Source organism: Cyclospora cayetanensis, unplaced genomic scaffold (assembly GCF_002999335.1).
Source record: "Cyclospora cayetanensis isolate NF1_C8 unplaced genomic scaffold, CcayRef3 CcayRef3_contig_52, whole genome shotgun sequence".
Lineage (NCBI taxonomy): Eukaryota > Apicomplexa > Conoidasida > Eucoccidiorida > Eimeriidae > Cyclospora > Cyclospora cayetanensis.
This window is the reverse complement of record NW_020312503.1, coordinates 117,464-128,111: the sequence shown is the minus strand read 5'-3', so window position 1 is coordinate 128,111 and position 10,648 is coordinate 117,464. Positions and strand designations below refer to the sequence as shown.

General features: G+C 53.4%; 2 protein-coding genes across 2 annotated transcripts; one reads left to right on the top strand and one right to left on the bottom strand.

Annotated features, from left to right (window-relative positions):
- Nucleotides 1–1,037: 1,037 nt before the first annotated feature.
- On the bottom strand, nt 1,038–2,293 carry LOC113146709 (probable peptide methionine sulfoxide reductase). The gene is made up of 2 exons (XM_026334887.1): nt 1,974–2,293; nt 1,038–1,284 (listed from the first exon to the last, which is right to left on the bottom strand). Exons 1-2 carry the CDS (start codon nt 2,291–2,293, stop codon nt 1,038–1,040), a joined length of 567 nt encoding a protein of 188 aa, XP_026190672.1.
- A 2,633-nt stretch (nt 2,294–4,926) lies between these two features.
- LOC34618674 lies at nt 4,927–7,553 on the top strand. The gene is made up of 8 exons (XM_026334886.1): nt 4,927–5,086; nt 5,125–5,138; nt 5,315–5,537; nt 5,681–5,771; nt 5,807–6,071; nt 6,188–6,242; nt 6,418–6,674; nt 7,116–7,553. Exons 1-8 carry the CDS (start codon nt 4,927–4,929, stop codon nt 7,551–7,553), a joined length of 1,503 nt encoding a protein of 500 aa, XP_026190671.1.
- The last annotated feature ends 3,095 nt before the right edge of the window (nt 7,554–10,648 follow it).

The window sequence follows — 10,648 nt, the reverse complement described above, 5'->3', positions numbered from 1 at the left end:
AGTAGCATCCGTCACTTCTGAGTTTGGGGTGGCTGTTAAAACTGCATCTTTCGTCAAGACCGAGAGGGCTATACTTGGCTACTGCATCTAGCCCTTCCTTTTGTCGGAAGCGGGCGGGTGAATGCCACAAAAATATCTGGTATCTGAACTTGCGATATTGTAGGTGCATCGCTTCGCTTCTCTCGCCTGGTACCAGTTGGTGCTGTCTGTTATGGGTGCCACTGACAAGCTGGATCTGCACTGTCGCTGGGCTTCGTTTATGTTGTTTTGCAGCGCTACGGCAGTAGCCCTGCCAATTACAAATTCCTCAGTAGCAATTTTAAAAGGCAGCAGCTGACTTCATCAGTCTACCTGCAGGGGCGTTCAACTGCCCGCAGAGCCGCTTAAGCCGCATTAGTATTATGCACCCTGGGGAGCCTGTGGTATCGGCCCTTATATTATACTACCTATCTTCCTGTAAAACCTAAGCAGCCATCTTCTATTTGAGTATTACTATCTTCAGTGGTCATTGATAGCCAAAAGTCTCGAACTGCGAAAGGCTTTAAACGCCAAACACTAGTCCCCAAAATAATGTGACTTTTACGCCAGAAGAGTTCTGCACTTCCCCTGTCTAAGGCAACCAACATAATTCTGAGCCCTCAGCTTTCCACTTTGTGCAATAATAACCAAAAGTCCTGTATAGCAAAAGGCTTTGAAGCCAACACTCACTTTGTGAGAAGCTGCATTCTGCAATCGTGGAAGTTCTGAAGCTGCGATGCATGAAAAGCATGCCTTCCTGGTTGGAATCCAGGAAACATCATATCGATCATGTGTTTTCTACTGCCCATCGCATGTTGAGTGCAGAGTCTTCGCATCAGGAGGCCAACTTGGTGAGCGACTGCCCTGTTCCCCCTTGATTTGCCGAAGCAAAGTCAGAGGCACTGAAAAAGTTGCATGCGGGTAGAGGAGGGCAAAGCACGGAAGAAGAAGGCACAAGCAACAGTTGAAGTGGTGAAAATATTTCGAGGGTGCGGAGAGGAGGCCAAGATACTCCGTCTCTAGGTTTTGTTGCCTTTGGTAAAATGGTTTCTATGGGTGCAGTAGCCCCCCGGATGTTTTTCCAGATACAGCTGGTGCTTTGTCTCTGCCGGCCAGAATGCGCATTTGCCCTGAAGTATTTGTGTCTGCAGAGGCTTCCCCCATTTCTCCTCCATTAAGGAGAAGACCTTTTCTGCTGCTGCCTGCTCCTCGGGAGAACTTACACAGACAGCAGAACGATATTGTGGTCCTACATCTGGTCCTTGTCTGACGACGGCAAAACGCCACAGGTGGATGCGCACACACACACACACACACACCTCACCGTGTGATGCTAGGCAACATTTAAAAGCAGTCCAATTGCTGAAATTTCCGAAGATTGTGCTGTCTGCGCCCCCTAAATCAACCCCGCTTCTGTGAACCGTGTTTTACGCCTTCACAAAGGGAAGGTTTCCCCTTACACGAGCACCGCTGGAAGGCGGATGCGTTTTCTAAGTTGCAACCGCTTCGATCACCCTATCTACCCCTTTGATTCGTCCATTGCCCCCTTCTAGTTATCAGCCTGATGAGTGCGCCCTCGTGCAGTTCGCACGAACACCCTAATCTCCAGGCCAAAACGCTGCTGTAAATCAGAGCTGGCAGCTGCTTCACCCTGCGCCCGTAGTTTCTGCTCTTTCCGCTCTCCCTCTAACTGCGTGCGTCTGCGTGCCACCATCTGCTGAACACTTCCTTCAATCTCGTACACTTGTCTGCGTCAGCCCCCGTGTGTCGGACGCCAGCCACTCTCTTTGTCGCTTCCCTCAGGGCCCCCTTTTTGAGCAGGTCGGCTTTAAGACCCTTATGTGGCACCTTTGTATTAGTGGTACCGTCTAGAGAGGCACCATCAACGGCCACCTACAAATCTCCGTACGCATGAGACAGCTTAGCCTCTGCTGACTGCCCACGTGCAGATGTACCTGTCTTTTGTTGTCGGGTCATGAACTGACCAGAAAAACTCGAGTATTTCTTCAGGGGTGGTTTTGTCAGTGAAATAGCAAACTCGTAAGGCCTCAAAGTGACCAGTGGTACCCGAGCAGACGTCTTCGTATGTAGGGTTTTGTGTGTGGCCTCCTGCGTAGCCCACTTGCGTACTTAGCAGCTTGGATCTAAAGTGCTCTCTAAAGAGCATCTCTAGACCCCAAAAGCAGCCACCTCCTAAAACGATGCACGCATGAGGGTCCTCCCGACAGACGCCTGGCATGTAATTGGGCGGCGCGGCACTCCCAAGGTGAGCCATCGATAAAGAATATAGCGTGAAGACACGTGGAAATAATCGTCTCTGCGGTACGAACCTAAAAGATGCATATGTCATGAACTGACGGATTCCTTTCATAGCCGCAACACTTCGCGGGGTCACAGCAGATCTTCATGTGGGGTGCCTACACACGTCCTGAGAATAAAATCCAAGGAGACAGCTGATAAGAGCAAAAAAACTATAAAATGGAAGCCGTCTCACATCGTAGTAAGGAGCAGGTAGTTCCGCAGTAATTTGCGAGCTGCACAGAAGGAAGCCGTGCCCTTGCTGAGGAGGCGGCTACTGCAGGCGTTGAGAAGTCCAGCTAGTGTGTTCTGCTGTGTCGAAATCGTCGTGCTGTCGTCAGGCAATTTTTATGCACTGTACTTCCAAAAATCAATTTCAGGTCCAATTTCGCCTCTTCGGCTGTCGGAGACGCTCGATATGCCGCAGCTGTTGCTGCACTTTGCGCTCTTTAGAGGCTGTCGAACGTCACGCCCTGCGAAGGAAGACCCCAAGCATTTCATTGAATACGAGTATAAATTTACATTCTTTGTGCATAGTTTGTCAAAATACATAGCTCTAAAGGATAAAGTCATAGCAGGTAGAGTATGTTTTAGTTTAGTTTGGATTGTATTCAACTTCTGGGGTGAATTGAAGGCAGCGCGCAAACCCCGTGTTGACAAGGAGTCGCTTGCGCATAGCGCTGTGGGGATTTCTGACCGCAGCACCACTCCATTGTATCTCCACAAAGCTCCTCATGAAGCTTCTGAAGTATATGCACGGAGACATTGCACCTGCAAGAGGAGAGGAATAGGAGGCAGAGGAAACGGAGTGGTAGGCAGAGGCGCTACAGCGCGAGTAGCAGCTGAAAAGCACAAGGGGATCAAGAGATCAAATGACAAAAACTCTATTAAACAGAACGCAGAGAGCTGTGCTGCCCAATATAAAGGGAAGGAAACACAGGCAAAGGAAGCAAGGGAGCTACTTATGCGATGGCCCTGAAGAGCATGGGTAACTGTGTCGCAATACAGCATCATCAATATTAGTGATCCAAATGTGTGCAGCACCGGCGGTAGCCACCCGCGTGGAGGTGCTGATTCACGGGGGCCTGTACATCTGGACGCCCACGTCTGCACATTGGTGAAGCAGCACCGAATCACCAAGCAGATCTACTCGTTGCCTCAGAGCTTGAAAGCAAGCCAAAAGAAGGCAGAGACACGTGTTCCTTCCCCTTTCTCATCAAAGGCTGCAGCCACTCCAAGTGCCGTCAAAAATGACCACAACTGCAACAGAGTGCTGCACGCGCTTACTGTCGGTTGGGAGAGGCAATGAAGATATTGCGGAGCCCCTGATCTCCAAACTGCAGAAGTTTCCTTTGGAGAGCATCGGAAGCAAAGAGTGAGGGGCAAAAGACGCCTCTGCACAATTTCAAAATAGTCTCTAGTTAGAATATATTCCCTATATTGTATATATTCCGTGTATGCCTTGGCATCATGCAGCTATTTAAGTTCACACTTGTGCATTATCTTATACAGTAGTTATTTCCTCAATTATAGTCGAATTTTTTTGATATTTACCATTATCTTTGCAGTAGAAACGGTCTGTGAGGGGCGTACAAAGCCACCCTCTGCGTACATAGCACTGCAGCAATTAAAAACGGCACTCGTAAAAGTTCGAGTAGCTCGTTTGTTTTCTATGTCTTTTGATGAATTACCTCCCTAGCGGTATTTTCGAGTCAACGAATGCGGACACACCCTTCCATTAATCTGGTAGTTTATCTGTATATACACATATATGCATGAACATCAAGACATCTTTCTAGTTAACCACCTTACTTTGTGTGCATGCGCATATACGTTGATGTGTTTATATTACCTGGTTTGCCAAATGATCTTTACTGCGAGCCACATATTTCTGTTACGGGCCTCAGGGGCTGTGGCTAAGTAAGTACCGATGAATATCTCAGCACTCATCTCGCATGCCTTTTTCTATGCTGCATTGTGGCCGAGGCTACGCAAGGAGCCAGATTGTGGCACATGCATCGTAAGTGGCAGTGGCAGCTGCGGTAGACTCTAGGAGCCTGTTAGGGTGAATGCACAGGTGGCTCCAGCAGCACGCTGCGTTGGAGCGTCTTTCTGTACTGCTTCATGAGGAGGCTGTGAATGGGGGCCCAGAAAAGACACAGCGGCTGTTTTGTGAGGCAGGCAAGGTCAGCTGCAGTCGTTAATGCGGTTAATAATGATGACCACGCTGCGACACAAAACTGTGCCTTAAACACAGTCTGAGGCTGCAAGGCTTGTACAGTCTGCTTCGGTATGTGAAAACGCTAAACTCCGTGTCCTGAACTTGGTGTCGCCGCCGCTGTTGCTGGCGGTCCTGATACCCTCGCAAAATACTGTTCGTCTCGCGGTGCCTCCTTTTCAGGTTAGCGTGCTGATTGAAGAGTTAATTACTTTGGATGTGTGGAAAGAAAAAGTCCTACCGCTCCTCCGGGGAACCGCAAATCTCTCATCTGTCACAGCGTACCTCCCAGTAGGCCCGTTGCCGTCCTCTTACAGCTGGTGCTGCCGTTGCACCGATCTGCTGGTTGAGGCCTTTGAACTGCGCAAGCGTCGCCGTAGATACTCTGCAAAATGGCCTGTGGCTCTTCTGTTCAGGTGTACCATGAAGGTCTCCTCGCCTCCATCTTGGAGACACTGCTTTTTCACTCGGCTGCGGCTCACGCTGCGGATGCGCAGCTGCCGGACCTTGTGGAGTACTGCAACAGGAAGCTGCAGAAGTTGCTGCTGCGGTGTGCTCTGTTGCAACTACAGCAGTAGCAAAAGGAAAAGCTGCCAAATCGGCAGTTACAGTTGCTGCTGCTGTTGCCACTGCTCTTCTGTTGTCGTGTCCGTGTTGGGTCTACCCTCACAATATGGCGTGTGGTCTTCAGTGCCGCTAGCCTTGCTGTTGCAGGTCCAGATTGACTCCGCGCCATCTATCGGCTTGCTGGCTGCGTGTGTTTATGGGCGGTGCAGCAAGACATCTACTGCTGCAGATTTCGGGAGAAGATCAGCGGCTTTGGAAGCAGCACCACTCGCTGCTGCGAAGAGAACACCTGAGGATTTATCCGATCTCCAGGAACGACAGGAGTCAGAAGCTTCCTTCGCCGCTGAAATGTGCGCGCTCACGTTGCTACGCTTCATTTTTGACAACCGCAAAAGCCTTCAAATGACAATCATGACCCTTATGCTGGATCAGTACGGTAAGAAGCCGCCACAGCATGAGTGGCGATGGAGCAAACAAACCCTGTCAGCTGCGCAGCACCACGCACAAGTGCAGGAGTGGCACTAGCGGTAGCTGCGTCAGGCAACAGTGCCTCCTTCCGCATCTTGAATGCTGCCGTAGATGTCCTCTTGACGCTTATTGCTCTTTTGGAGCACCAGCCATGGAGACGACAGACCTCCACGGGAGAGCATGAAGTATATGAGGAACAGCAGTATGCCCCAGCGTTGCCTGCTATCCCTGTACTAGGGTCGCCACTGTTGTCTGTCTTATTGCGGCTTCCGGTGTCGATGATGCTGAAGGGCATCGAGGAGACGTAGACAAGCACCAATGGGGATCATTTGCCGCCAGTTTGGCTGCTGCTGATGCTGTTGCTGCATTTTTCAGCTGGAAGACTGTTGAGCGAGGGGATGTGCGGATCAGCAAAGCAGAAGCGCAAGTAAGTCCTAGAGCTTTTGTTGCGCCTGATGGTTTGTTGTGCTGCTTTGTGGCTGACGCCGCTGCCGATGAAGCTGTAGCTCCCTACCAGCATTCCCCATGGTGGAGGAATCACCACGCGAACTACTGATAGCCGCCACTGCGACTGCGACTGAGAACCGACTGAGGGCGCTAATGGGCATGTCCTTTTAGGTGTGGCTGACTATTTACGGACTTATTATGGATCCGGATTGCAGACAACGGTGCGGTCCAATATGAGTCCTTCTTTTCGCAACAGAAATAGTGGCATGGGATAGATAAAGTAACTGCAACAGCTGGAATCAACAACAGCACCTGCTGTGGGCGTCTTCTCTGTGCAGCTACGAACTGACGAACTTCAGAAAGGAAAACCTCCTAAGGGTAAAAGTCTGTTCTCTTTGTAGTGGCCGGAGACAGGGGGGCCGCTGCTGCTGATGCAGGTGTCACCAGTCAGCTTGCCGCTGCTTCTGGGGAGGGGCCTTTCTACGGTCATCTGCGGTGGGGCGCACAGCAGATATCGACTGCACGCGTATCACAGCTCGGGAAGAGCAGCCGCTGCAGAACCGTGTGTGAGTGCTACTGCTTGCAGCTTAGGAGGCACCTGAACGAAGTGCTATACGACCAAATTCCTCCACTCAGAGATTTGCACCGATATTTAGAAGTGCGTGCGTTTCTTTGCAATTCTCTGCTGCACGTCCACATTCCGTCTTCCCAAGTTGGCATCGCGTTCATTTTCTCTAGACCCTTGCGTCTTGCTCTCTCGGCTCCACTACGCCGCTTCTCGACAACTGCAGCCTTTTCACCACCCCGTGTGCCTCGCTCTTTGCTTCTTTCCGATATCTCCACTACAATCCGTTTCTTCAGGAGCTGTCTCTGGGTTGCACCGGCAGCCTTTTCACTACTCCCAAGAGTGCCCTTTTGATTTCTGTGGTATGGCCTAAATGACGGTTGCTAAAGACCTTTCGCCCAGAGCTCAGCACCGGCTTAACAGGGGAGCCAAAGGGAGAGAGTGCGAACCCTAGAGCACTGTCCGCACATTTTTATGTGGTGCTCTGATAATGGCCGACTATTCGTGCCTGGAATCCTGGTGTTGCTGCTACAGCAACCCGAAATGCGAGAGCATCTGCTGCAAGAGCACAGCCACGAGTGGGAGGCTCTAGCCGCCACAGCAAGAAGGCACCTTTGCAGCAACAGGACTGAAGATCAGCAGCAGGCGCTACGTGGCATAGCAGACGTAATACAAGCAAAAATAGAGATGGTCATCGCCAAGTGCAGGCGATGCGGCCGCAAGGTATGTCACACTTTGCCACGAAATGACAGCGGCCAGCGAAAAGCAGCTTCTTCATGCCTGTTTTATTGGCCTCACAAAAAGCCAGCTGGTACCGCCTGCTCTCTGGTCAGTACTGGATTGGAGCTGTGGGGGCAGGGAGGGTGTGGGGCTAGTGGCAGCCAAGCCCACCGGGATATGTGGCTGGCTGGCGTAGCTAATTGTGCACTAAAAAGTTGTCCTATTGCTACATTGGGGGCGACTTATGGTTAGTTCGCGGCGTCAGGGAGAAGCTGCGGACTCTATAGCCGAGCTCCTATGAGTGTCTCAGGCAACTAAACGCTGTAGCCGCTGCCGCTTCGAGGCCTACTGCTCCAAGGAGTGCCAGCAAGCTGACTGGTCGGTGCATAGACACACTTGCAAGCCGGCTGTGGCCCCTACTGCTGCTGGTGGTAAGGGGGGAAAGGAAGAAGCGGGTGCTGCTGAGGAGGGGGCGGGGAGCCATGTTAAGGGGTCTTAAGGATCGATCCAGTACTACCAAGCTAAAAGGAAGCAGACATTGCTTTAGCTGATACAAACACTGGCAACACTGCAAAGAGAGAGAGCGCGAGAGAGGACGGGAGGTGGCAGAGCAGAGAGCAGTCGTCGGTACTGCTGCTGCTACTGCCTCCCAAGCTGTGCGTACAGCAGCGCCTTTGACTCAGATATTTTAAAACGATCAAAGCGAGCAGCCACTACTGCATAGGCGAGCGGCAACTGCACTTGTTGCTCTTAAGTTTCTTCCGCCTGCCTTGCTGCTGCTGCCTCGCACAGGCGCAATCAGGAGCTCTTTCTGCGTAGCTACCATTTCCCTACACCCTCCGATAGCACCTTTTTCATGAGTCGCTATTTCGCACTTCTGCTACAGCCGGGGAGGAGGGAAGCATGCTCCGCCTCCTAAAAAGTCTTGGGTGTTGTTGCTGCTGCTGCTGTTTGGCTTCGCATTCGGACAAGGGTCCTGATGGAGGCTGCATCAATACCCTTGCTGCACTCTTACGCTGCCCGCGCAAAGACATGGACTCTCCATTGAAATTGCATCCTGCTACAAGCTTTTTGCTGCCGCTGTTGCGCACATCCCCAGCAAGGCTGCTGCTGCTGCTCCTGCACCGACGCATGGCTGCCCATGGAGCCCGAAGGGCAGTGCCTGCTGCTGCTGCTGCGTGACGAGGCGAGAGCTGAAGTCTTGAGGCGGCACCACTAGCCAGCCGCCTCTGCCGCATGGATCGAATTGGCAGGGGCTTCCGTACGCTCACAATGGGCCTGCTGCTGCCGCCACTGCTGGGGAGCTGCATGCGCCTCTGAAATCCTGCGCTGGCAGTCTCCTGGAGGGGAAAAACAATAAGACTCGTGCCTCTTCCTGCAGGCCGGCGAAGATGCTGCTGCTGTTTTTGTTGTTGCTCTGCTTGTTGTGGCGCTACGGGCTCCTTCTGATTTGCGGTGGTCTCAAGGCGTTCTAAAATCTGCTGCACTAGCAGCATTTGCTTCTCGCCCGAAGCGGCGATGTCTCTGCGGAGAGAGCTTCCAGCGGCGTTCCAGCGCAGCTCTGCAGCAGCAGCTGCTGCTGCTGATCCACGTTCCGGCTGGCTAGAGCCTGCTGCCCCTGCACTCGAGGACTGGGCAGTCTGGCGCCGACGTTGCAGAGGCACTGGGGAGTCGGCTCCTTGGACTCCTTGCGGCTGCTGCTGCTGCGGCGAGTCGCCCCCCAGCAGCGTCAGCAGAAATGAGAGGGCAGGAACCTGGCGGCTTGCAGGGAGGTCCTCGCGCACAGAAGCAGTCGGTGAAGAAGGGCTTGCACGCGGAACGAGTCGGACAGCATATTTATGGCGATCTATCTCTAGCGGTGGATGGCCTTGCTGCTGCTGCTGCTGCTGCTGCTGTGACTCTGACTTTGCCTGCTCCTTCTGGTGCAAGATCTGCTGCTGCTGGTGCTGCAGCTGCTGCAGTTGCACAAGCCGGTGAGCTTGCTGCTGCTGCTGGTCTTTCCGCTGCATGCCACTGGCTTGTGCGTGTAGCGGCAGAGGCCTCATAGTCTGCGGGCTCCTTCGTCGTGCTGCTTTCTCTGTGACGCATTTTGTAGCTCCCCTAGCATCCAGAAAGGAATCTTTAGCGCGTTTGCCAAGGCCTATAGCCCATTCGGCGAAGATCCCTGTGCTTTTCGAGAAGCCGCGTGCGGCTGCACTCTCGTCCTCCGTTGGCGCTGCTGCTGCTGCATCGGTGCAGCTGCTGTACGCAGCAGCCACAGCGGACTCGTCCTTGCTGCTCCCACCACCGCTCCAAGCGGCAGGCAGTGCATGCAGGGCCTTCTGGTGCAGCAGATCTGCTCCTGTAGCTGCAGCTGCCAGCGCGAACGTCCCTCCCTCCAGCAGCAGCACGCCTGCACATGCAACACAGGGAGTCTCTCGAAGCCGCGACATCCATTGTGGCGAGACGGGAGCTCAGGCGAGTGCAACCGACACAGGGTGTGCATGGGGCTAACCAGCACACTCCGCAAGCAGCAGCCAGCTGTAGGGAGCAGCAGCTAGCTGTAGAGAGCGGAACGGCAGCACAATCAGTATCTCATCGCCAGCGAAAACGGACCGGTGATGTTACGTTGCAGCAGACCGCGGAAGGCCGCTTCCTCCGGGATTTCCTGAGTGTCTTCTGCCCCCGTTCGAGCGCTCGTTTTTCTTTTCGAGGCTAGCTCAGCGCCAGATCCTAAGAGTACGACAATGCGGAACCTGCAACAACAGCAGCCTTACCCGCAAGGCGTGTATGTGTGTGTGGCAAGCACACGGCTCTTCGAGCTTCTCAGGAAAGCTCTATCGCATCGGACGGCTAGGGTGTCAGTGTCTTGCGAGCTCAGTGCACCTGGAGTTACTGTCCTTGCAGCCAGCTGCCTCAGAAGCCAATGGGGATAAGGCATCTTTGCTACTCCTGTCGGTCGGGGTAGAAGGATTCTGGAGCGCTGATACGCCATTCGCAAGGCCGATGGCAGCTGCTGGAGGAGGCCGCTGCTGCCCCCTCTGCTGCTGGAGGCGAGACTCCGCTCCGTCGCTGCTGCTGCTGCTGCTTGCAGGGGCATAATTGGGGTGCCTCCTCCTCAGGATGCCAGTCGAGGGCTGCTGCTGCTGCTGCTGCTGCTGCACCAGCATACTGTGCTTGCTGATACAGCATCCAAGACGCTGCAGCAAGAGAACAGCTGCCTCCTCTGGGATTGTCTTCGCCTTGGACCCCCGCAGATCAAGCACTTGGAGCGAGCAGCCTTCCAGCCAGGAGCTGTTTGTGCTGTTGCTGCTGAAGGCACTGCGGCTGCTCCCCGCGGATGGGCTGTTTATGCCACGGCTGCGCAG